The 26,965-nt window shown below is 40.0% G+C and overlaps 1 protein-coding gene across 12 annotated transcripts; it reads right to left on the bottom strand.

The window, feature by feature from the left end:
- Positions 1-1,216: 1,216 nt before the first annotated feature.
- Positions 1,217-24,187, bottom strand: LOC135650217 (probable serine/threonine-protein phosphatase 2A regulatory subunit B'' subunit TON2). Of its 12 annotated transcripts, XR_010501482.1 has the most exons (9): positions 23,909-24,048; positions 21,945-22,313; positions 21,670-21,768; positions 15,686-15,829; positions 12,643-12,744; positions 4,415-4,574; positions 3,186-3,378; positions 2,193-2,297; positions 1,589-1,729 (listed from the first exon to the last, which is right to left on the bottom strand). XR_010501482.1 is itself a non-coding variant. In XM_065169456.1 (4 exons), exons 1-4 carry the CDS (start codon positions 24,087-24,089, stop codon positions 1,492-1,494), a joined length of 714 nt encoding a protein of 237 aa, XP_065025528.1. In that variant the 5' UTR covers positions 24,090-24,177; the 3' UTR covers positions 1,217-1,491. The 12 variants fall into 12 exon arrangements, 2 of the variants coding, with proteins under 2 accessions (XP_065025528.1, XP_065025536.1); XR_010501479.1 differs by having other exon boundaries at positions 12,614-15,829; XR_010501480.1 differs by having other exon boundaries at positions 12,643-15,829.
- Positions 24,188-26,965: the final 2,778 nt, after the last annotated feature.

Raw genomic sequence — 26,965 nt, 5'->3', positions numbered from 1 at the left:
TCTCTCACCTTTCATTTAAAAACCCCAACTCATATATCGTCTTAATGGACGAATAGTTCAAACCTTGAAATGTTCACTCTTAGGTGACAAAGAATCTATTGGGGATGCTTAGTTTGTTATTCTTAAAGACAACTTTTATTTGTTGAGCAAAGAACTATTGAGAGATCTTTTCACTCGACTTTTTTTTTGCACAAATTTTTTTTATCAAATCACTCGATATTATCAAATCATTAAGGCCAATTATAATCTCTACTCGATGGGTGGGTCTTACAATCAACCTTCATTCTATCTGTCCACTCCAGAGCCAGTCATTTTTATGTGCTTACATTACCTTTTGGTATACTTACACCCCACAATAAAATTCTAGTTCTGGTTCTTCAATAGTAGTGTTTTATTGGTGTATGACCCCCCGAAAAGAGAAACTTGTATAATAAACATGTATATTTCACTACCTTATGGCTGTATAATTGTGGCTGCAATTCACGAGGGCTTCGATCGTAAATATTACGACTCATCGACTATTGTAAATATTACTATCCCTTTTACGAATCATCTGACTTTTGTAAATATTACTACCCCTTTCGATCGCAAATATTATAAATATTCAATCGCCAACTTTTGTCATTAGAACACCAACTTCCTTGAGCACATCCACACCCAATGGTACCATCCCAAATATTACGAATCAAGATGACACTACAAGCCAAAGCTTTAAACGTAGGAATCCCGCAGTTATTACGCACAAAAATCCAGTGACAGTCGATCTCACGTAAACGATTCAGAAACCAGCCAACCTCACATAAATGATTCAGAAGAAACCAGACAAGTTTGAACCGTGCATAACCATACCTCAAACAAGGCACCACTGCAACAGCATACAGCCTACGAATTAAGATGGCATGTATATCTTGCTGGTATTACATGCCCCAGACAGCAAGATTTTGTCTTTTCAATGTCAAATCCAAGGAACCTGCATGTTTCAGCAATACCGACTGCCAGAGCATTAACATAGTGATCTGGAGCAGGAGATACCACAAACTGGTCTTTGGCACACATAGAAACTAGAAACAAAATCACAGAACAAGAAGAAAGCCTGTGGTTTTCAAACAATGTATCAAAAGCATGTCATCAAACAGCCGGTGGCAAGGTTTAATGAGACAAACGGGGAGCTCAGGAACAAAAACCAACCTCATCTTTGATCTAATGCAACGAAACAAAAAAGAGAAACAGGAGCATATTTTTTTCACAACAGCCAAATGTCTGACACACTGTTATCTTTTTGTTTTTTGTTGTTTTCTGTATATGAGAAAAACACACAACAGCGAGCAGCAGTTTCCACTCGATAATGCTTCTGCAGGAATATGAAGTCAGAAACCACTATGAAAACAAATATTTTCAAGAAGAGCAGTGATTAACAATTGGCTCTTCATTAAAATTTAGATATTAGAATATGCCAGTTCAACTAGTTAGCCCAGATATGCTTCAAGCAAATCACTCTTCCTCTAGTTCTTCCTCTTCCTGCAGTAGGTTTTCCCTGTTGTCATGGGCCCAGAAACCACATACATCCATAAACATGCCAGCAACTGTACCACCTTGCTTGCAGGCAAGAAGATCAGCAAGTGTGATCCTAAGAGGGTCCACTGGTTTGACCATATCCCAGATTTCATCTCTTACATCTTCGATACACAGATCATAGTGACCGCCCTCAATCCACTTTTGATGCACATCTCTGGCACAGAGAACAAAAACAACACATGATAAGGGAGATACGTTTCAAAGTCAGCAAAGCAAAACAGGAAGAGGAAACACTATATAGAAACTCTACATTACCCATTTCTATTGCTCATGGCTAACATGTATGCCCTTCGATCGGGCAAGGACCTAAAATGATTATGTACCATTGTGCCAAACAAAATATTAGATAAAAGACGACATTTATGAGTCCTTTATTATAGATAATGGCAATTGGATTATCATTTATCTGTAAAAAAATGATGTTTATATTGTAAATATTTATTTCACATGCAGGTAAAACATCCTCAAGTAGAGACATCTGTAGCATCTTATGCATCAGTCAATCTCTCTGGGTCAAAAAATTTGAAAAGCTCCTAATGATCATAAACATCATGAGGACAATGATAGATGAAAGATCAATAAAGTATCAACGACCAAGATGGCATGTAAGCTGTTACCCTTAGCTGTGCAATTCCAATTGCCACTAATTGACTGTCCCTTCAGTTCTGAATCAGTTCAAATACTTGAGTTTGCACAGGTATGCAACATCTTGCATAAATAAACTAAAACAGACAAAGAAGCAATTTCAGTAGAACACGGTAAGATACCAAACTATATGAACATTCAGATGACTTGAGAGTTCAGTCTGTTCATATCATTGCACAATGAAATTGTACTCGTTGCAGGAAAAAAAATGTTAGTCAAGTATAAGCTGGACCTCAACCAAGCATGGGTGCTCTCATCCAATATCATATTTTAGTACCCATACCACCCACGTGCAATCTAAATATTACACAGACACCTCATGATTCTCCTATGAAACCTGCTAGGCCTACACATGGTTTCAACTCTCATTTTGCACAATTGAGGTACTAAAGAGAACAGCTCCAAGTATAATAGGAGGGTCAGGAAAGCAACATGAGGACCACCTGCGTTCACAAATGTGCCAAAATACTTATCTAGTTGGAACTCACAAGTTTGATGTTATTCTTTCTTCTTTTCTTTAAAGGCAGATATGCCAAGGCCTCCTCAAAATCTAATTTCATTTAGTTGCATATCTCCAACGTAATATAGAATAGTACTTATTTGTATAATCACTTATGTCACTAAGGAAATGGTTTTCACTGTAGTTTAGGTTTCATATTAATTAAAGCAATTCTCTATGTGACTATGGAAGTAGTACTTAGTGCTTTCTTTTTCTTCCATATAAATAAAGTTTATTACATAATAATGATGTTAATCTGTTTTAGTAGGCATAACAATCCCATAACAGGGTGAAACACCAAACAGTTGTTTCTTCAAGACCATTCTTTAGTCACCAATGTTGCTGCCATTTGGAGCAAAGATCATTGTTTTAACAATAACCATTGAAATCACAGAAATTTATATTATCATCAACTTCAAAAAAGCATAATAGTAATGTTACCATAGATATAAATGTCGAAAAAAACCTGAAGAGGGTATAAATTTCTGCTGTTGTAAGATAGCCTCGTCCTTGGAGATCAAGAGATTTGAATATGTATGTTAATCCTTCAGGAGTGACTTTGTTTTCCAGGGCCAAAACAAAATCCAGAAAGCTTTCAAAGTCCATTTCACGAGCATTACCCCCTCCAGTTTTACTCCAACGTACATGCTCATCAAAAACTGTGTGCAGGAATGAACAAGAATACATTAGAAGATTTGAACCTAGATTTATGGTCATAGAGGCAAAGGAGATAATATGAGAGGTTACCATAGCCAAAAATATGACTTGTGGCGGCTATTCATAGCCATTTTTGTTGAATGAGATAAAACAGTTCTCATTCAAAATCTTGTAACGATGCATAAAGGTTCAAAATAATATATATTTGATCAGAAAGATGACTAAATTTTACGAAGGCTTTAAGATTCATGTCAAAGCAGCTGCAAGGAACTTTTTATAAGTGAATAATGGACACTGAGATTAACAAAAGGTAAAGATAGGTAGCATGTGAAGGATCGATAGAAAATTATGCCAAACAAATCCAATCTTCTTTAGTTTTGCATAATGTTGCACTATGCAATACTATGAGAGTTGAAAACAAATGAATAGGTTGTATCTGGCTACATACTTCGCACAACTATAACTATCCTTTCTCTAGGTTAGTGCAAAATATTACTTTTCCAAGTGACAAATATTTACTCTTGAAGCATATCAAATTTGACAACGTGTGAATCAAGAAGGAACACAACAAGCATACTGATAGATTTCAGGAATCTATCCAATACAACAACAAAACCCAAGTCCCAACAAGGAATCTATCCAATCCCCCAAATAAATGGTGTAAGATCATCTCTTGCCATATTTTGGCCAAATGACTCCAATGTATTTTGAATTTTCTTCTCTTCTGAAATGATGTAAGTACAGCAAAAACAAGAAAAGAGAAAAAGCCTTGGTCTGGCTTCTAATACATTGCTCCAAACCACCAACAATATGAGAGGCCAAGTGTTGGTGGCGAGTGGGCAACAACATGGGGATGGCAGCAAGGTAAGTCTCCTCTAATTACCACAAACAGTCGGTGCCAACAATGGCTACAGTTCCAACTGTGATAAAGATGCCTGACACTACTAACTCTTTCTCATACTCCCTGATTCCTTTCTTTTCTCTCGTTCTTCCCTGACTGCATGCACTAAATTAGAAGATTGTTGGATCTGGACCAACCCTGAGCAGAGCTACCATCTCTTTCTTTTTGCCTTTGTTCCTAGCCTTTCCTTTTCTTTCTCGTATATCTTTTCCCAATTGTGGAGGGATGGGCTGCAATCTCCACTGTTGGCAAAAGATTCCTGACAAGGATCAGACCTTTCATTTGGGATTGGACAATCTGCATGAAATAACTGAGTCATTCTCTCGAGCATTTGACATTCATATACACCATTGCTTGAACATCAACGAGCTTCCTAGATACACCATGCATCAATCGTTGCTCAAGATAAAACAAAGTTGCAGCTCAAATTACTCGTGATTGTTGTACCGCCCAAAACGGTATGGTACAGGTGGTATGTACCATTCCAGACATGGACCGATACACGAACCACCCCCTTTTCGGGTGGTCCGATTAAAATAGCAAACCAAACAAAAAGTGATGGGCCCCAATCCACTTCAGCATTAAAAAAGAAAAAAAAAAAGAAAAATAGGGCTTATGAATGCAATTGTGTATAATGTCACACTCTTCGGTGCTGCCTCTTTGCCATTGTGATGCTGCTGCTGCTTCCCAGGTATGTTGCCGCTGCACTTCTCCTCTTTTTTCTTCTTCCACTTCCTGCTTCCTTCTTTCTTTCTCCTTCTTCCTCCTTTGTTCCTCCGTTGCCCCTTCCTCTTCACCCTCTTTTATTCCTCGTTGAAACACTAGTATACACCGGCATACCATGTCGATACAACAGTACATACCATTCCAGCGGATTACTGAAATGCGTTTGGTACCCGAAAAGGCAAACCCTACAAATTACTAAGAAGTTTTTTCCTATGACTCTTGGGTATTAGAGAGGTAAGGGAGGACCAAATAAAATGTAAACGTGTTGAATAATTAAGGTTAAAATCAAGCAGCAGATTAACAGAATTCCAGCAAGTTCCTATGGTATTTGAACTATATGTGAGTGAGAACAATTTGTCAGCACTAAATCAAAAGGGCCCAAATCTATTTTAGTGCCTCTTAGATGATGAGAAGGGTTTCGAGTTCTAAAAGAATATCATAATATTTAGCATATAGGATATAAAAGATTGAGTACATCAGAAATCAGTCTGAAAATTTCATGCTTGCAGTCCTACATCATGAGATATCTTATTTCATGAAAAATTGTATGTTTTTATTCTGTTATGCTTGCTTCTTTAGATATGGTTATTGTTATTATTCTCTGCAGCCTAGAAGTTGCTTTCTTTTTTGACAGCATTCATAGTTCACTATAGAAAGAACCCCAATTTTTATCAAGTAAATTATAGTGTGACCCATCAACAGGTTTTAAAATGCTTAATCATAATTGAAAGCAGAGGTTTAGATAGGTGCTCGGGTGAGGCAAGACAAGGCCTGAGCGCCTCACAAATTGGCTAGGTGGCATGCTTTAGTGAAGTGCCACCTAGGCGCTCTCCTGAACCCAGGCACTGAGTGCCTCGAGTGAGCGCCCGATTGAAACAATGCAACCTTGGCGCCTCTTGGCACCTTGAGCATTTTAAATCACTGATTGAAAGCAAGTATAGATGATGATGAGACATCTTATAACTTTCATTGTACAGCAGTAGGTAACATCAGAATAGGTGTTTTTAATAGGCGCTCGAGTAAGGCGAGACGAGGCCTGAACGCCTCACATGACCTCCAAGCAATGTGATTCACTGAAGCGCCACCTAGGCACCGGGAGCCTCAGGCGAGCGCTCGAGTGACAGTGGCGTAGCATAAGAAATTAGAAAAGAAAGGGTGAGATTGGAAGAGAAAGGGACACTGACTTGAAGGCGAATACAATGGCATCGATCATTGCTCGACAGTAGAAAATCGATCTGTGCTCAGCGAAGGATGGGAGGGCAAAAGATGTGAACTTGTAAAAAGACAAAATGTTCGGGTTTTGGAGGTGGGATGGGAGGGCAAAAGATGCGATGGATGGGAGGGCAGAAGTGATCTTATTAGAAGACGAAAAGATAAGGTTTTGAGGGTGGCGGATTGTCACGGACAAACTTTGAAACAGGGTATTTGATGTAATGCTTATGTATGTCCGTGTCTTTTGGCATGTTCATGCCTTGTACAGAATGTAAAGGGGCGGCCGAAGGCTTAATAGTCCCACTTTAGTTGGGTTAGTGGCCTCTTTAGGCTTGTAAATAAAGGTTGTGTCATGTAGACACGTGCGAGAGCTTTTCGGTCTGTAATGGACTATTTTACCCTTTGTTGTGCCACTGTTCAGAGCTTGTAAAGTCTGTTTGTAATTTGTATTTCTATGAAGTGTTTTTCGGAGATGTTTGCTTGTGGATCCCGATGGAGGCGTTCGCTCTTGCCCGTTCTCTCTTTTGTTGGTCCTAAGGGATAATGGGAGTCTTCGGGGAGGCTGACCTTTGCGGACGGACACGCAAGGGTGCCGCACGACTTAGGCAAAACCAGCTAAGTCCGTGTCATATGGTATCAGAGCGGGACAAGCACTCATAGAAACACTTAGCATGCAAACGTGGGGGACCTAGCAGGGCTGCATTGAGGGCAGTCAGCACACGCGCGACCGTTTGAGGGAAAACGGGCATGGAGATGTAGGGAAAAGAATCGCTCAGAGGAGCGGGCATCTGACATTGGCATTCAGAGGAATGGCCAAACCTTCGCGCAAGAGGCACCACGAGAACAGACAAGCTTGGAAGAATGTGGAGCGCACAAAGGTTGGGATGGCTGGGTTTGAGCTACGGCTCAACGTTGACAATTATACTTGATGGTGCTCTAGGCAAGCGAGGCGCTTGGCAAGAATGAGACCATGCAAGGTGGAATGAGTTGCTCAACGACCAAAAGAGTTATGCAAAGCTCACAGAGGTGAGGGGAATTGCTAACTCGAAGAATTTGGTACTCATGCATGGGCTTGTATGCGGACGATGGAATGTTCGTGGCCATCCCAAGGCGGCCGAGACTCAGCGCCATGGAGCATTAAAACTTTCTCTTCGGCATGTGAAGGATACGTCCGTAGGAGGCTGAAGGCTGCAGCGAGTTCAGCATGTTGCTAGGCCTTGAGTGGTGCAGCGGGGGCTGTATTGACGTGGAGACGCAATCTAGCAAGTGCGTTTGCAGGAGGCAGAACAATGCACAGTTTGTTCAGCAGATCGGAGTAGTCCAAGGGGATGGTGGTCTCCGAAACGAAGAGAGATGTTGCTCCAATGGGACAGTTATCCAGGAGAGATAAGTTCCGGCTCTCCAGAGTGAGAATCATGTGAGACGGACTTCACATGTTGAGGAGGAGTACCTCAATAAACAACAACTCCACGAAGCTCGATGGACTGAGCAAGCGGCGAGGAGTCGTCGCATGATCTCGCTTGAGAGAATGCATTGGTGGATGCATTGCGAGATCAAGTGGGGGAGCGACCTAAAGCAACTTAAATGAAGGCACACTTGGAGTCGATGTGGAGATCGGACTCAAGGGAGGGCTGACCCGTGGAATGGTGGGCGCGAGGGCCACCATCGACTCAATGCAAAAACGAGGAGCGGAGCAACTTGGGTGTAACTTGGCGAAGTACCCAAGCCGCATGAAGGGAGCCAGCAGAGAAGTTGGAACATAGAGTAGAGGCACAATGCTTTCCTTAGACAGAGGTCAAGGACATGAACCCTTGCAGAGGCAAGAGCAGGATCATGTTGTTCCTTGGGTCCTTCATTCTGACAGAGCGGACTCATCTTGCATGGTGCCAAAGACGAAGGGAGCTTCGGGGCACATGCACCTTATCTCGGAGGAGCATTTGAGGGAGGAACTAAGGCGACTCAATTTGCGGAGGCGAAGTTGGGTTCAGAAGGCCTTAGCACGGGACAAGAGGACGCAGAGGCGGGTACTCTTGAAGAATATGCCATAGTGTTGCCATTCAAGTTGCCGTGAAGGAAGCGGTGCGCAGCGGAGATTGTGCTGGTAGGGGCAGAGGCCCAGGATCCAGACAATGATGCACAAATTACAGTGAAGTCGATGGACTTCGGGAGCTACTAGGCGACGGACTGTCCTAGAGCGGTGCTTCATCTAGGTGTGACCCAAGAGTGGGTGGATAAAGGTCGATTGCCAAAGGAGCGAACAAAATCGAAGGTGGATGAGACCCTGCGATGTATTGGCAGAGGCCACACATGGAGGGTTCACAATTCGAGTTTATTCCACAAGGATCAGAATGCAATGGAAATGTCACCAGGAGGCGACATGGTGTAGTGGATCGTGGTGGAACAGTTCGTGGCAATGCGATACACACGACAGTGTCCCGTGGGGGATGAGATCATATGGAGGTATGATCGGGTGCTACTGGGAGCTCCGCTTTGGTGAACAACACGACGGCAAGAAGGGCTATGGATTCAAGGAGTGAAGGCCATGGTACCGCAGAGGCGGGTCTTTCGGGCGTGCACCGAATTTTGCATCGGATGAAAACCTTGGTCATCAGCATATGGGGGCTGGGTTCCACCAAGGGAAAAGTTCGAATGTAAGTACCAGTGAGTTCCATGGGAGGGACTTGATCATGCAGAGGTATGATCGAAGCAGCTGGAGAGTTGGACTGCTCCAGAGCTCATATTCGCTTAAGGGAGCCCGACAAGTCAGAGGACAAGGTCGAGTAAGCGAACGTTGCTACCAAGGAAGCTAAGGAGAACAGAATTGGTGCAAACCCTACAACGCGATGGCAGAGGCCATGCATGGGAGTTGCAGTCTGTCTTTCCATCGACCAAACAGACTGCTTGGAGAACACAGAGGTGTTGAAGCAGGGGGTCGAAAGGGGCGAGGAAGCGACGATGAGTCCAGAAGGACTTAGCTACCCAAAATCAAGCATCAGTTAGAATGGAGGTGGACTCAGAGGAGTGCCACGGAGACATATCTACTGATCGTGAAGAAAAGGGATGCAGATGCGAGGCGACGGATAGTAGGGCCATGGGCATGGCAGCGCCATGGTACCGCAGAGGCGGGACTTCCGTCAAAGTCATTGATCCCTTGCTCTCACGGAGGGAGAGCGCTTGGTTGTGAAAGGGGCCGAGGATGTGGAGCATGTAGAGGCAATCTCCAAGTACCGAGACAAGGCTGAAGGGCAGAGGCCAAGAAACTTCGTAAGACCGGTGTCAACAAGTTTCTCATCAAGATTGTCGTAAGTGAAGGACTTCGGGTCATGCAAGAGTGCACGACCAAGGAACGAAGCAGGCAGTACGTGGTGCTGTACCTTTGCTACTCAGTGGAGTAGGCGGCAGGGTTGATGGAGAAGACGGTACAATCCCAGAGGCGACCTCATCTATCAGAGAATTACTCCAAGTTGGGGTGAAAACTTCCTGCATTCCAGAAGTTCAATAGCATTGAGAAGGTGAATCACAGTAGCTAACTCAACGCAAGGAGTGCAAACACTTCAAGTGCTTCAGAAGTGTGAGCAAAGAGCAGGCGAAGGCCAGTAACCAGCTCGATGCATGAAGTACAACCTCGAGGAGGCGGGCGAAGTCAAGTAACCTTTGCCTTCTCAACTCTTAAGAGAATGGGCGAAACCGAGTACCCCAGTTCTCTTATCTATCCAGCAGAGGAGCTCTGCACAGGTTCAAAGACCCTTCGAAGATAATGGAAGACAATAGTTGTCAAATCCTCACCAACGATGATCAGTGCTACTGAGAGTAGATTGCCCGCTTCATTTCCCAACGAAATGCCAATCGAAAGCGGAAGTGATGCGAACCTACTTGGATGTGACAACTAATTGAAAGAAGAGTCAATGAGCAGATTTTGTGGAGGAAGGACCCAAAACTTCAGAAGTTTTGCGAGGCGATGCTCGTTAAAGCTCCAACAAGCATCCACCCAGTTCAAGCAGCATGTGAAAATTTTAAGAAACTGGCGCAGTAAGAATGGTCTTTTCCTTCATTTGGTGGATCCGCAGGAATCAACGAGGATCAATACAACTCAGCCAACCCCACACCAGAGTCAGAGTCATTGGCGAGTTGAAGCAGCATGGCGGATCAAAGGTTCGACTACTCAAAAACAGCAGCGGAGAGCAGCTGGGAGCCAGGAGGCGCATTGCAGCTGGAGCAGAAGATTGAAGACTCAGCAAAGGCGAAGAGTTGCAGTGTTCACTAAGGCTTCGACGAGGACGTCGAAGAGATAAGTGGGAGAGAATGTCACGGACAAACTTTGAAACAGGGTGTTTGATGTAATGCTTATGTATGTCCGTGTCTTTTGGCATGTTCATGCCTTGTACAGAATGTAGAGGGGCGGCCGAAGGCTTAATAGTCCCACTTTAGTTGGGTTGGTGGCCTCTTTAGGCTTGTAAATAAAGGTTGTGTCATGTAGACACGTGCGAGAGCTTTTCGGTCTGTAATGGACCATTTTACCCTTTGTTGTGCCACTGTTCAGAGCTTGTAAAGTCTGTTTGTAATTTGTATTGTCTATGAAGTGTTTTTCGGAGATGTTTGCTTGTGGATCCCGATTGAGGCGTTCTCTCTTGCCCGTTCTCTCTTTTGTTGGTCCTAAGGGACAATGGGAGTCTTCGGGGAGGCTGACCTTTGCGGACGGACACGCAAGGGTGCCGCACGACTTAGGCAAAACCAGCTAAGTCTGTGTCAGGATGGCAGGGAGAAGACTCACTGGAAGACTAATCTCTCTCCTCTCTCTTTTCTCTTTCACAATATACCTTTTCTCACACCTAGGACTCTCTCTCTTTCTCTTTCACAATATACCTTTACTCACGCACGAGGCAGTAAATACACTGCATCCCCATCTTTTGAATCTGATCCTGATCTAGCTTGATGGACGTGAGAAGCAATTAATGCACTGTGAGAAGCAATAAATAACGCACTAAGTAGTAATAAGTGGTAATTAGTGCGTTGTGAAAAGCAATAAATAATGCACTACATAGCAATAAGTAGCACATTAAGTATTAAATTGTAATAAATAACACTCTTACTCTAATTCTTGCGTCAAGATGCCCATTGAGTCATCCATTTCTAGATTTAGGTCAGAAATCACCCTATAAAATGGGATTAAGCTTAGATTATGAGACAACTTAGTCATAGCAGTCAAAGAATTACATCTCGTAATATATATTTCAAGTCAGCTATGTGATTTCAGTTTGATGTGGCATTTTTATTTTTATGATCATATTTACTAATTATAATATATTTTTTATATTTTAATATTTTAGAATGTCTCACTTTGCTCAGACGAATGCCTTGCGCCTTGGGGGTTTTAAGGCCTTAGTACATTTTGACGTCTAGTGCTTTTTAAAATACTAATCAGAATTTTTAATAATGTTTGAACCTCGAGAACTATCACCATCAGCATGCTAATGTAAAATTAGTTAAAGTGAAATCTATGTTCAGTTACAGAAAATAAACCAATGACATGAAGTTATAAACTAGATTGAGAAAAAGCATTTTGGCAGTTATTGTAATTTCGTCTGGTTTAGCTCGTATTGACCATTAATTACTCGCCCAAGCCCAACACCCCTATTTTGGGTGCTTTGATCTGATCCATTAAAAATGTAAAAACTTTGTTCAAACGAAACTTATGATTCTCTCTACTCGTGACTTTTCCCTCACCACGAACGGAACTTCATTGTCTGCCATCATCACCTGCTTTCCTGTTGCCCACTGTGCACCTCCGATATGGTTTTGCTATGCTTCCTCCTCTATCGCTTCATCTTCTTCCTTCTTCTTCCTCTTCTCCCATACTCCCACTACCTCCTCTTCTTCCTTCCTCTTCCTCCACCACCAACTTTTCTTCCTTCCTCTTCCTCATCGCCACCGCTTCTTCCTTCCTCTTCCTCCATTGCCTCTTCTTCTTTTCACTTTTTCCTCCTTCCTCCTACTCTTCCTCCACAGTCACCACTTCCTTCCTCTTCTCCTTCTTCCTCTTCGAGTCTTCATTACAAACCGATGTATCATATACCAATACACTAATATTGGTTGGTATGTAGCGGTCTAGTCGAGGACCAATATAGTCCCCTAGAACGAAATTGCAAAGTAACTAGAGTAGGTTTGATTTAGTAAATTATGCCTTTGTTTCTTGATTGTATTCTACAAGTGGAATTAAAGAAATAATAAACACTAAAATCTTCTCTCTTTTTTTTTTTTGCATACACTTCACCAAAAAAACAATTCTTTAAAAAACTTTAAAAAGCATTTGAAGCAAGCTGGTAAAAGAGTACTGACTTTACAAAATTCGGTTCCTAGGTAATAACAAAAATGACAGTGGAAGAGATTAATGAGCTTACTCCTTGATGCTAGAAGCCTAGAACCTAACCTCTCTCAATAAAGATTTCTGTCAGTGTCCCATCTGCATATTCTTTGAGATCCTGCTTGCTTATTGTTCCATTATGGTCTTTATCTAGTGCAAGAAACATATCTGTGCAGTAGTAATACAGTCAGTGAAATCTTAAGAGAATATATCTCTCAAGTGCTGCATCCTTAACCAGAATAAATATCCAGCGAAACTCCAAAAAATACTAATTATAAAAAAATTGCATTGCAAGTAGCCATAGATACCCCTTACTCATTCCATTACCAGTTGCACTACAGCTTAAATAACTTGCATTAGTAGAGAACACTTGAAGGAAATACAACCATCAACAGACGCTGGTTATGACATTCATCAGGACCACTTATCATCTATGAAAATTTTATATAAATTTCTTCAAAGAGAACATACAACAAAAGGCATGAGAAGTGTTTTGTTTATGGGTTAAAAAGTCATACAAATAGGACTTGTAATATTATGAAAAGATAATCTCCAGATTATGCTGCAATCTTAAGATGCCTAGTGTAGTCAAGTTAAAAAAACGAGCTGGTGAGCCTTACCATCACATGAAAATGAACACCATATTCATCTAGAAATTTCTCATTTTCATCAAACAAAATCCACTGCCAACAAAGCTCAATTAGATCATAGTACTAACAGCCAACAACCCGTAATACCTCAATCATTTGGGGTCGGCCACAGCGTCTTTTGCCGTCATTGAGTCTGCACAAAGCTAAATTAAGAACTGTTAAATATTTATCTAAATTTTCTAGTAACATTTTATTAGATCTCCCTCTATCTTTTCCTCACACCACTAACAGACATCTATAACTCAATAGATACAGACAAAACTGTTCCTTTTTTATCTCCTATAATAACTCACATTCTCATCTCAAAGATACCAACTTCTTATATATTGTTTCTTAACTGCCTAACACATATCCATAATGCATCAATGGTCTAATAACTTCATTTAGATTTCATTTTAACCTGTTATGATCACACAAAACTTTTGATCTCTCTTTCTATTTGAACTACCTGATTTTTCCTCTATGAATAATATTTTCATCAATTTCTCCATCTTGTTGAATAACCAATACAAAATATGAAAAATTTTACTTATTGGAGCTTGTTATCGATCCAACTTAATTATGTCTTCTTCTCTTATATTACTAAATTTACGTCTCATATATTCTGTCTTAGTCATAATTTAAAATTTTTAGTTTATAAAGTTTGTCTCAATAACTCAAAATTTATAATTTCATTTAAGCTATCATCAATGAAAATGACATCTTCATATACCCTATATATGACTAATAAATTTGCCCATTACTAATATAAAAAGATAAGAACTTAAAGATGATCCTTAATGTAATCTTATACACACTCCTAAAGTTCTAACACTAATGAATATACTCTCATACATATATCTTATAACATCAATATAGTTAGTGGACATATATTTCTTTTCCAAAAGAAACAATAATAAATCTCTAAGACTCTCTTAATTTTTTTCTAAATCAATAAAAACCATAAGTCTAAAACCATATTGTTTTCCAAAATATTTGTTGACATCCAATCCTACCTTCAATCGCTCTTGCCTAAAAATTCATAGGGTGGGGTGACATGATCTTAATTCCTCTGTAATTATAACTATTTTGGATATCTTCCTTTATTTTATGAAATCAATCATAATGTATAAGCATAAATGCATGTCAGTCATTTGAAGGTTGAAAATGATGTGCACACTATGCTGATTTGGCAAGACATATAATGTTCAATTTCATCACTAGTTTTTTGCAGAAATCCCTGGATAAAGAAAGAAAGAATACCAGATCTGAAAAGTTGAATATTTAATATTAAATGGTTTAATATTCATTAAATATTTCTTTTACTACAGTCAGCAAGATAAATGAACATGAAAAACCATGATAATTTAGAAATAAAGCATTTTGGTTGATGTCAATAAGCTTTCTACATAAAAATACAACAGTTTCATATGATATCAGCAATAATTTCATGATATAGATTTGACAACAACTATTGCAAATGCTTTATTAAGAAACAATTACCAAGTCATGCATCAAATACTAAGCTATTAAATTTTCTAACTATGCCTTTTTTATTATTTGTGTCAGTAGTAAAAGATGAATAATAGGTGATATAGTTGGTCCCAAAGTTCTGTTAGGAATCATGGTACTGATCTCCTCTCAGGTCAAACCAGGTCCATATGGTCAAATTGACAAATGGCCCTATTTTGACCCTTTAAACCCTCCTGCCTCCCCCTTCTCACTCACACTCATTCTCTCTGACTCAATTTTTCATCATTATAACCAAGAATTTTTATTTATTTATGGTTAGAAACACTTTATTATAATCTAAATATCACTTATGTACCAAGCAATTAGGGGGGAAAACCATAAACTATGGTTTTTTTAATTTTGGGCCCTTTTTTTATGCTTTTTTCCATAACACCGGTGTACCAACATATGGTACACCGCTACCAACAGGTATGTATCAGTCCAACCCATGACCGATATGGCCACTCAGCACAAGACAGCATTCCTCTGTCAGAACCAATAGAAAGATTGAAGCTTGTAGTAAAGAGAAAATATCATAGACCAAATTTTATAGGATTTATATTACAACCTTCTTAATGAAACTGGAAGAAATATTTTGGACTGTAACTCATAACTACCAACAACAATGTTGGAAAATCACTACTACCAACAAAAATGTTGAAAATTCCCATCATGGTTTATGATACTGACCAGACCAAGATAACCACCCAGAGTTTATTGGTCCAACTAAGCACCAGCAACCGGTACAATAATTTGGTACCCCCAATATCCAATTTTCATTATTTTTTCCAGTGATATCAGGCAATATATGCAGGCATACTGCCTATTATATTGGTACTTTACCAATCTGATCACATATCAAACATGCATAGGACAGGCATTTAACTCCATCAAAAAATTCAAAATTCAGTCAGTATTAAAAAAAAAAAGTTCAACAGTAAAAAAATGGATAATACTGTTCGCATCACATAAAGATAGAAAGGTAGGGTTGTTCTTCCAGATTCGTCCTTTTCAAACTTCATAAAGTTTGAAGGGCTAAAAAATCATCAACATTTTGGACCAATTGGCTCCATGCAAATAGAGGCAATCTGACAGAAATCTTCATAGTTCATCTGAAAATGGTTAAGAAGCCATATGAATTACCAAAACAAATTACATAGATGTCAAAGTATCAAATCATATATAATTAGGTCAACAACATATAATTGACATTGTGCATCAATTAAAAGTAAAGAAATAGCATGTACTTGTCATGACCACTAAAGATATTGTTCCTTACTAAGCATCTTGCCCAAAATTTCACACTGTTACTATTGCCATCAACATAGTTCGCCTTATTGGTCTGTACCGATGTACCGACCAACCATCGATACAGTATATACCCTAATATGTCGACACAAGGTATGATGGTATGTGTCAACAAACTGGTATATACCGCCTATACCGATCCCCTATCAGACTGGTACATAATGCCTATATCGGACGGCCTGCCACGGTACGACAAATCTTGGCCATCAACAAAGAGATGCAACAACCCATAATGCTAGGGTTGCAGATGAGATATTTGCTGATTGGCATAAAACATATCTGAATGTATAGGGTCAAGGACTTCAATCAGGACCTAGGTACAGCACCTCTTATCAAAGTCCATAAAGATATATCTTAGCCACCAAAATTGACTCCATTCAGCTACTTTTCATAACCTTTGTTCCCTATATTCTCTTTCTGATCCCTTCTTACCTTTTCAATCACAAGTATGTTGTTTCCAAAATATCAGTATCTATTTGTTCTCTTAACCATTTTATTGAAACAATATGCTAACCAGAATGACTTTAATTTAAAAACCAATTATGGCATTCTATAAACCCTCTATCCCATGCAATCTGTCACGGACTTAGCTTAGCTGGTTTTACCTAAGTCATGCGGCACCCTTGCGTGTCCGTCCGCAAAAGCCAACCTCCCCGAAACCTCCTATGGTCCCTTAGGACCTACAAAAGAGAAAAAGGTTAAAGAAAGCGCCTCACTTGAGATCCACAAGCAATCATTTCAAAAAACACTTCATAGCCAATGCAAATTACAAACAGAATTTTACAAGCTCTGAACGGTCGCACAACAAAAGATCCAAAATGGTCCACTACAGATCGAAATCTCTCATAAGTGTCCACATGACACAACCTTTATTTACAAGCCTAAAATGACCACCAAACCCAACTAAATTGGGGTTGTTAAGCCTTCGACCATCCCTCAACATGCCGTGCAAAGCATGAACAAACCAAAATACAGGGACATACATAAGCATTGCATTAAACACCCTGTTTATAGTTTTGTCTGTGACATTCTCCCCCACTTATTCCTTCGACGTCCTCGTCGAAGCCTTTACCGACACTGCAACTCCTCGCCTTTGTTGAGTCTTCAATCTTCTGCTTCAACTGCAATGCACCTCTTGGCTCCCAACTGCTCTTCGCTATTGTTGTTGAGTAGTCGAACTTTTGATCCGCCATGCTGCTTTAACTCGCCAATGACTCTGACTCTAGTGTGGGGTTGGTTGAGTTGTGTTGATCCCTGTTGGTTCCTGCAGATCCTTCAAATGAAGGAAAAGACCAACCTTACTATGCGCTAGTCTCTCAAATACCTCATGCTGCTTGAACTAGGTGGATGCTTATTGGAGCTTTAACAAGCATCGTCTCGCAAACTTTTGAAGTTTTTGAGTCGTTCCTCCACAAAATTTGTCCATCGACTCTTCTTTCACTTAGTTTTTGGGTCGTTCCTCCACAAAATTTTGTCCTCCACAAAACTTCCAAGTAGGTTCGCATCACTTCCGCTTTCGATTGGTATTCTATTGGGAAATGAAGTGAATAATCTACTCAGTAGCACTAATCACCATTGGTGAGAATTTAACAACTATTGTTTTTCATTTGGTTTCTTCGAAGAGTCTTTGAACATGTGCAGAACTCCTCTGCTAGATAGATAAGAGAATTGAGGTACTCGGTTTCGCTCATTCTCTTAAGAGTTGAGAAAACAAATGTTACTTGACTTTGCCCACCTCCTCGAGTGTTGTACTCCATGCATCGAGCTGGTTACTGGCCTTCGCTTGCTCTTTGCTCACACTTATGAAGCACTTGAAGTATTTGCACTCCTTGCGTTGAGTTAGCTACTGTGATTCACCTTCTCAATGCCATCGAGCTTCTGAAATATAGGAAGTTTTCACTCCAACTTGGAGTAAGTCTTTAATAGTTTTGGTCGCCTTTGGGTTGTACCGTCTTCTCCATCAACCCTGTCGCCTACTCCACAGAGTAGCAAAGGTACAGCATCGCGTACTGCCTGCTTAGTTCCTTGGTCGTGCACTCTTGCACGACCCGAAGTCCTTCACTTTCGGCTATCTTGATGAGAAGCTCATTGCACCGGTCTTGCAAAGTTCTCTGGCCTCTGCCCTTCAGCCTTGTCTCGGTACTTGGAGTTTGCATATGTATTCTACACCTCCTCGGCCCCTTTGACGACCAAGCGCTCTCCCATCATGAGAGCAAGGGATCGATGACTTCACGGAAGTCCCGCCTCTGCGGTACCATGGCGTTGTCATGCCCATGGCTCTACTATCCATCGGCTCACATCTACATCTCTTTCTTCACGATCGGTAGATCTGCCTCTGTGGCACTGTGGCACTCCTCCGAGTCCACCTTCATTCTAACCGATGCTTGGTTTTGGGTAGCTAAGTCCCTCGGGACTCGTCGTCGCTTCCTTGTCCCTTTCGACCCCCTGCTTCAACACCTCTGTGTTCTCCAAGCAGTTCCCCTTGGTCGATGAAAAGGACAGACTGCAACTCCCATGCATGGTCTCTGCCATCATATTGCAAGGTTCACATCGATTCTATTCTCCTTAGCTTCCTTGGTAGCAACGTTCGCTTACTCGGCCTCGTCCTCTGACTTACCAGGCTCCCTTAAGCGAATATAAGCTCTTGGGCAGTCCAACTCTCCAACCGCTTCGATCATACCTCTACATGATCAAGTCCCTCCCATGGGACTCACTGGTACTTGCATTCGAACTTTTCTCTCAGTATTACACAGCCCGCATTTGCTGATGACCAAGGCTTTCATCCGATGCAAAATTCGATACACGCACGGAAGACCTACCTCTGCTGTACCATGGCCTTCACTCCTTGAATCCATAGTCATTCTTGCCGTCGTGTTGTTCACCGAAGTGGAGCTCCCAATAGCTCCTGGTCATACCTTCGTATGATATAGTCCCTCACGGGACAAGATTCGTGTGTATCGCATTGCCATGAATTGTTCCACCACGATCCGCTGCACCATGTCACCTCCTGGTGACATCTTCATTGCATTATGATCCTTGTGGGATGAACTCAGGTTGTGATCCCTCCATGTGTGGCCTCTGCCAACACATCGCAAGGCCTCTTCCACCTTCGATTGTGTTTGCTCCTTTGGCAATCGACCTTCGTCCACCCGCTCTCGGGTCACACCTAGACGAAGTACAGCTCTAGGACAGTCCGTCGCTTAGTAGCTCTCGAAGTCCACCGACTTCGCTGAAATTGGTGCACCATTGTCTGGATCCTGGGCCTCTGCCCCTACCAGCACAATCCCTGTTGTGCAATGCTTTCTTTATGACAACTTGAATGGCAGCACTATGGCATATTCTTCAAGAGTACCCGCCTCCGCATCCTCTTGCCTCGTGCCAAGGCCTTCTGAACCCAACTTCGCCTCCGCAAGTTGAGACGCCTCAGTTCCTCTATCAAATGCTTCTCCGAGATAAGGTACATGTGCCTCGAAGCTCGCTTCATCTTTGGCACCATGCATGATGAGTCCGCTCCATCAGAATGAAGGACCCATGGAACGACATGATCTCGCTCTTACCTCTACAAGAGTTCATGTTCTTGACCTCTATCCAAGGAAAGCTCTATGCTTCCGCTCCATATTCCATCTTCTATGCTGGCTCCTTTCATGCGGCTTGGGTACTTCGCCAAGTTACACCCAAGTTGCTCCACTCCTCGTTTGGCATTGAGTTGATGGTGGCCCTCGTGCCCACCATTCCACGGGTCAGCCCTTCGTTGAGTCCGATCTCCATATCGACTCCAAGTGTGCCTTCATTTGTGTTGCCTTGCATCGCTCCCCCACTTGATCTCACAATGCATCCCTCAATGCATTATCTCAAGCGAGCTCATGCAACGACTCCTCGCCGCTCGCTCGGTCCGTTGAGCTTTGTGAAGTTGTTTTTTAGGTACTCCTCATCTACATGTGCGATCCATTGCACATGATTCTCCCTCTGGAGAGCCGGGACTTATCCCCCCTGGATATCTATCCCATTGTAGCAACTTCTCTCTTCGCTTCCTTCTCTCTGAAAGTTTCGGAGACCACCATCCCCTTGGACTACTACGTCTTGCTAAACAAACTATGCATTGTTCAGCCTCCCGCAAACGCACTTGCAAGATTGCGACTCCACGTCAATACAGCCCCCGCTGCACCCTTCAAGGCCTAGCAACATGTTGAACTCGCTGCACACTTCAGCCTCCTATGGGCGTATCCTTCTCATGCTGAAGAGAGTTTCAATGCTCCATGGCACCGAGTTTCGGTCGCCTTGGGATGGCCATGAACACTCCATCGTTTGCATACAAGCCTTTGCATGAGTACCGAATTCTTCGAGTTAGTAATTACCCTCACCTCTGTGAGCTTTGCACAACTCTTTCGGTCGTTGAACAACCCATTCCACCTTACATTGTCTCATCCTTTACCAAGCGTCTCGCTTGCCTTGAGCACCATCAAGTATGGTTGTCAACGTTGAGTCGTAGCTCAAACTCAACCATCCCAACCTTTGTGCGCTACGTATTCTTCCCAGTTTGCTTGTCCTCGTGGTGCCTCTTGCGCGAAGGGTTGACCATTCCTCTGAATGTCAATCTCAGATGCTCGCTCCTCTGAGTGACTCCTTTTTTTTCTTACATCTCCATGCTCGTTTTCCCCCCAAACGGTCGTGCATGCTGGCTGCCCTCAACGCAGCCCTACTAGGTCCCCCACGTTTGCATGCCAAGTGTTTCTATGAGTGCTTGTCCCACTCTGATACCATCTGTCACGGACTTAGCTGGTTTTGCCTAAGTCGTACGACACCCTTGCGTGTCCGTCCGCAAAGGCCATCCTCCCCGAAACCTCCTATGGTCCCTTAGGACCTACAAAAAAGAAAACGGGTTAGAAAAAGCGCCTCACTCGGGATCCACAAGCAATCATTCCAGAAAACACTTCATAATCAATGCAAATTACAAACAAACTTTTACAAGCTTTGAATGATCGCACAATAAAGGATCCAAAATGGTCCACTACAGACCGAAATCTGCTACAAGTGTCCACATGACACAACCTTTATTTATAAGCCTAAAATGGCCACCAAACCTAATTAAATTGAGGCTGTTAAGCCTTCGACCGTCCCTCTACATGCTGTGCAAAGCATAAACAAACCAAAAGGCACGGACATACATGAGCATTACATTAAACACCCTGTTTACAGTTTTGTCCATGACAAATCGTTCATCAAATAGTATGAAAGCACATTACGAAAACGATTAAAAAGTATTGTGCTTCTACCTATATTTCTACAGAAGGATTGACACATATGGTCTGTAGGAGGCAAGCTGGCAGACCAATACTCTATGTTGGTATGTTAAGAATAATTTCGTATACAGCTGAAAACAAAAAATTATTGTGTTGGTATAAGGCAGTATGATGAAAACGACACATACCAGTTTATCTTCTAATGACCAATACTAATACTTGATTGGACTGGTAAATACCAATCCATACCGACCAATACAGTTGAGGTTTGAAGCCTTGCTGACTTATATGCAACAGTTAAGGTGATGTGCACAGATATCAATTGCCAAATATGACATGATGGGGTCTATGAAAATGCACAAATATAGAAATTGCCATTGCTCTAGGAATACATATATCTCTACCTTTTCATCTCCAGTAGAATCATCAATAACACAATTTTCCCTCAAGCGAACCCATATTGCATCTAGATCATCAGCATTTAGTAAAAGTACGGACTGCTTCTGCAGGTTGAAGGGGAAAAAATGTAAAGCACGCACACACAGGAACTGGTACACAGTTGTCAAAACCATCAATGAGGTGGTCAGCCTTGTGCTTTAATACCAGATCTTAGGAGACAACACAACAATAAAAGTCCTAATTCTAATAGTTAAAGCAACCAATGATCTTTCTGGCCTACCTTCATAAACCGGTGCTTCGCCAATCTTTGAACCCTATGACTGATTGATCCTTCTTCAGGCTTCTGCTTCACAAAGCAATATATTATGGAAACAGATCTGAAAAGATTGTATGAAAAGAAATTATATTTGTATGTAAGGAACACAAAGCACACGTAAAGCAACTTTCAAGCAAAAGAAACATCTTTCAGCAAGCATGTCTGAATGCTCGTCTGCACATTCTTGAATATATTGATAGAACTGCATAGGAGACCACAAAAAACTATCCAATTGACATTGCTTCTTGTAGTAGCTAGGGACTGAGCCAGCTTGAGCATTTCTCTGTTGTCGTTCCTTGAAAATCTCAAGCAAAATCCTTTTTGTTTCAAGCTCTGAAAATTAAAATGTTTATTTAGGAAAATTCTTAACTTATGTGCTTCAAATACAGGAAAAAAACTAAAAGAATATAGACAAGCCATGAAGATAGTTTCTGCACTAACGGTTTCAAAAAACCTAGATAGGCGAAACATATAGCTACGAAGTGGACTGGAATCTACGAACTATATTTCCATTGTTTGGGAGTCTCTGATCCTTAAAGTTCAGAATATGACAAGGGTACATAAACTGGCATCTACTTTCTTCATCCTTACAATGAAAATTTCAATATTTATTGTTACTTAGATCATTACTAAATCAGGAACTCTGAGACTTCATCAATATTTAGAAATATTTTCTTGTCCCCTTCCTTTGGAGGAAAGAAATCTACATATACAGCCCTGAGATTCATCCAAGTATGCATTATGCAAGATAATCAGATTTCTTAAAATTATGGAAAAAAAAATTATGACAGTTGCACAAGTAATTTTCTTAGTCATGTGATAAGACCCTAAAGTCTTATCGTAAAAAAAGAAGAAGAGAAAGGGGATGATCATTTCGAGGGGATCGGCCCTCCTTGATCGCTTCGAGGGGATCGGCCTCCTAGGGTTTGTCAAAAGACAGAATAATATTTTTCATAGATGATCGAAAAGAAGCAGTTACATCCCTATTTATAGAGTTCCGACTTTGACTAAATTAAACAGACTTAATAAATATGCAGAAAATAAAAAGAAAGCACAGAAAATAAAAGAAAAAATAAAAGGATCCTAACATCATGGTAACTTATACTTATCAATCTAGCCAAAAAGAAATTACATGATAGCCGAAACTTAGGTAAATGGATTTCAGTACAATCTTATCCACAACAGTTAAGCTAATTCACCAGTGCTCCTCTCCTCTGACCTAGTGTGTACACATGTCCTAAATTTTGTCACTTATGTAGCAAAACAAGCCCTGCTTCAGAATATAGATGAGCCAATAAATCATTTGTGTAACAAAACGAACCCTGCTTCAGAAAGAGTGGACACTAAAAGTTGATTCTGAAACCCCAGCGTTCGTGGACTCTCCCTGTGTTTTGGTGACACACAAGTGCAAGATTCCATAACTGGTCAGAAGGCAGAATAGAAGCTATCGGCTTGCAATTAACATTCCTATTCCTCTAAAAAATGCAAATTAAACTGCCGTAAGTTCGTCAAGCATCTACTCGTGACCAGTTGCAACTGTACTTTGGGTGACTTACCTCAAGTTATATCTTACGCCAATTTTCCAGATTCCTTAAAACTGTATGGTTCATCATAATATCCTCGACTATCACACATCTTGATTCTAATGCCATCATATCTATCTGAAGACTTTACGGAGAAAGCCAAAACATAAATTAACTTGGTCACAACCTAATTTACACCAACCTTTCGTTTGTGATCTACGTTGACGAAAGGGCACGAATATTCATCAAAATTGAGCCGGTATGTAACCAGAACAGATGATCAGTACTCCATAACTCGGTTTCCAACAAAATAATAACGTTCAATTTCCAGCAAACAGGTAAACCCTATCTAAGAAAAAGAATTACCAAGTGCAAGACAGACGGAAGTGAGGGAAGGGAACTGACCCATAAGGGCCTCGGAGCCGGTGCCGGTGCCGGATCCGACGTACCGGCGGAGATTCCGGACCCAGGGCATGGAGGACGCGGCGGGGATCTTCTTGGGCGCGCCCCGCCTTTTCCGTCGCTGGAGACGTTGTACATCGCCGCAACCGATCGAGTGTCGCCAAAGGGGAGGGGCGCGTGCCATAGTCGTTGTACCCACAGGACATTGACCGACGGAAGCGGTTGCTCTTTCGACTGGTTCAAGGTGACCTCCTCCCTAAAGAGAGAGGGCAAAAAAAACAAAAAAGTGGCAAGAGCTGCTCTTTTTAATTTTGATTTTTTGATTTTTTTATTTTTATTTTTATCTTAAATTTAATCTTGATTTTAGTTTTAGGCAGATTTTCTGAAAAATTTTTACAGCGCACCTCAACTTCAACATATTTCATAATCGGGTTTCTATGTGTGAAACGAGTTTTGATATTTGGCGAACACTTGAAATCACGCACGAGGGAACTAGTAGAGTCAAGACTCGAAAGTTAATATTTTATTTCATGATTTTGAGTTTTTTCGAATGCAATCAAGTGAAACTATAGGCGACATGTACACCCGTTTCACGGATATTCTTCAATAATATAAGAGTTCTTGGTAAATCTTTTTTTGAATTTTGATCTCGTAAGCAAGATTTTAAGATCCCTTCCAAAAAGGTGGGATCCTAAAATAACCGCAATACAAGAGATAAAAAATTTAAATAATTTTTCATTAGAATAATTAATCGGGTCATTAATGACCTATGAAATGATACTTTTGGAACATTTTGAACCCGATAAGCACTTGAACCACCTTCTAAAGAATAGGAAGGGTTTGGAACTTCGGACAAATGAATACCACTTAGCGATGACTCAAGTGATGAGGATAATGATGAATTTGAACTTCGAACACTAAATCTTAATAAGTTTATTAAACAAAAATCTAAAATAAACAATGAACTTGAACGGAGGAAGAGGCCAAAGAAGAGGAAGGCAACCAAGGATGAATCAAGAACTTTCAAAGGTGAAACGGCGAATTGGGCTTTGACGGGCTTCGACTACAAGGTAAGTAACTTAACTCTCTTGAATTATTTTGAAATTACTTGAAGTTTTTCATGAGTGCTTAATTTAGATAGTAGGAATAGGAAATAAAAAAATTATTTTTCAAAAATTATATCATGTTTTTCTTTTTAGCATCTTTGAAAAATTAAAAATTTGATCATGAAAAGTATATTGCTAAGGTTTCATGCATGTTATGTTTTGAAATGTTGAATGATGTATGCAACATTAGGGATGATAATTATATGATATGTGATAATGTTTAGGATTAATCCATGCATGTGTATCTTGATGATTTTATGTCATGCATGAGTTTTTGAAGTAAATGTTGATTTGAAACTCTCATTTTAGATTAACATGTTTTTGGTCTAATCATTTTTATGATGAATTAAGATGACATTCTCATTACATATTAAGATGACATAGTGCATGTACATCTATGTATGAATTTCTTGATAGTCTTTTGATGATAGATGTGATATCATGATGTGTTTGGTCTTGATGGTTTCATGACGAAACTTATGTTTCGATTTTAAATGATGATATATGTTTTCACAAAAGACTTGAATACCCTCACATGAAATCAATTGTATGGAATGAAAATGAATTTTCTATCCTATTGAGATTAATGAATTTATTTTACCAATCTTGTGAATCTCATGAAAATAAACATGATGAATATTTTGAAAATAAATGAGTGTATCATGCATTTGGTCTTAATGATTTCTCTTGAACATACTTTTTGAAATCATACTTGATGATGAATATCAAGATATTAAAAGGATGTTATCATGGAATCATGCTTAATAATTTATTTTATGAAATTTACCTTTCCGTCTTAAATGTTGACACTTGTTTTATTAAAGGTAAAGGCATGCTTATAATAAGCAAATTACATGAATAGAAATTTATAAAAACGAAATGTGATCCTCTATCTTATCGACTTTGCAATAAATCAATGCTCGTCATGTATGAATTTATTGAATGTGACTTTGAGGATGATTTCGGATTTCACAAATGCTTGATTCATACTTATGACATGAGATACATTTTAAATATAAATCATGTTCAATGCTTCAATCATATTATATCTCCCTTAATTCATTTTGTTCTCCTAGATTTATTTATCAAAGAGGAGAATCTTCCGAATGAATGAAATGATACAAATGAATCACTTATCAATATATCTTTTTGAAATATGTTTTAATGTGATGTTGATTTCCATTGTTATTTCTCGATTTTGATTAAATAAAATCATGTTTGATTTGAAGAAATGCATAATGATGTAATATTAAATATTTTGATTGAAAATTTTATGCATGAGATTTAAAGTTATACATGATGATAAGCATGTGTTATTTTCATAAGTGTATTTGAAAAACTATGGCAAAAATGTGCCCGAATGCATGAACTTGTTAAGATTATTTTTCAGACTTTCTTGATTCAATGATCAAATCACTTAATTGCCATGATGATTTTACACTATTACATGCCTTAGTAACATGTTGGAAATTATGTGTTTTGGATACAAAAATTTTCATCATGAGCATGTTTTATCTTAATGATTGAATTTAAAAATCTATAGCAAAACCATGTCTGAATGCTCGAAAGTGTTAAATTTCATTTTCGGATTTTCTTGATCCTAACAATTTATTTTTGAGAATCTATTGATCTTGATGGTTTTATGACGAAATTCATTTTTCGATCCTAAACGTTGATGCATATTTTTATTTGGCATAAAAGAAAAGAACATGCATGTATGAAATAAATCACTTGAATTAAAACAACTAAAAAGTGGAAAGGTTTCTTCTTAAAAAATTTATTTTTTTGACTTTATTGATTTTTTAAAAAGGGAAATTAATGAATCTATTTGTATTACTTTTGTTAATCTCTTGAAAACGATCTTGATTTGATGATTTAAATGAGCTTTATCTTGATTTTTTGAAATTTGTAAATTGAGATTTCTTATGCTTAAATCAAGATTTTATATGCATGA

This window comes from Musa acuminata, chromosome BXJ1-4 (assembly GCF_036884655.1).
Source record: "Musa acuminata AAA Group cultivar baxijiao chromosome BXJ1-4, Cavendish_Baxijiao_AAA, whole genome shotgun sequence".
Lineage (NCBI taxonomy): Eukaryota > Viridiplantae > Streptophyta > Magnoliopsida > Zingiberales > Musaceae > Musa > Musa acuminata.
The sequence above is the reverse complement of the archived record's forward strand: the minus strand, read 5'-3'. Positions and strand labels throughout refer to the sequence as shown.

What these genes read in the sequence shown, in the direction of transcription:
- LOC135650217 (XM_065169456.1), bottom strand. Translation starts at nt 24,089, where the DNA reads ATGGCACGCGCCCCTCCCCTTTGGCGACACTCGATCGGTTGCGGCGAT. An exon ending in CGGCTCCGAGGCCCTTATGG is followed by an intron (nt 12,745 to 23,908) that starts GTCAGTTCCCTT and finishes ACTACTGCACAG; the next exon opens with ATATGTTTCTTGCACTAGAT. An exon ending in GAAATTTATACCCTCTTCAG is followed by an intron (nt 1,730 to 3,185) that starts GTTTTTTTCGAC and finishes TCTCTGTGCCAG; the next exon opens with AGATGTGCATCAAAAGTGGA.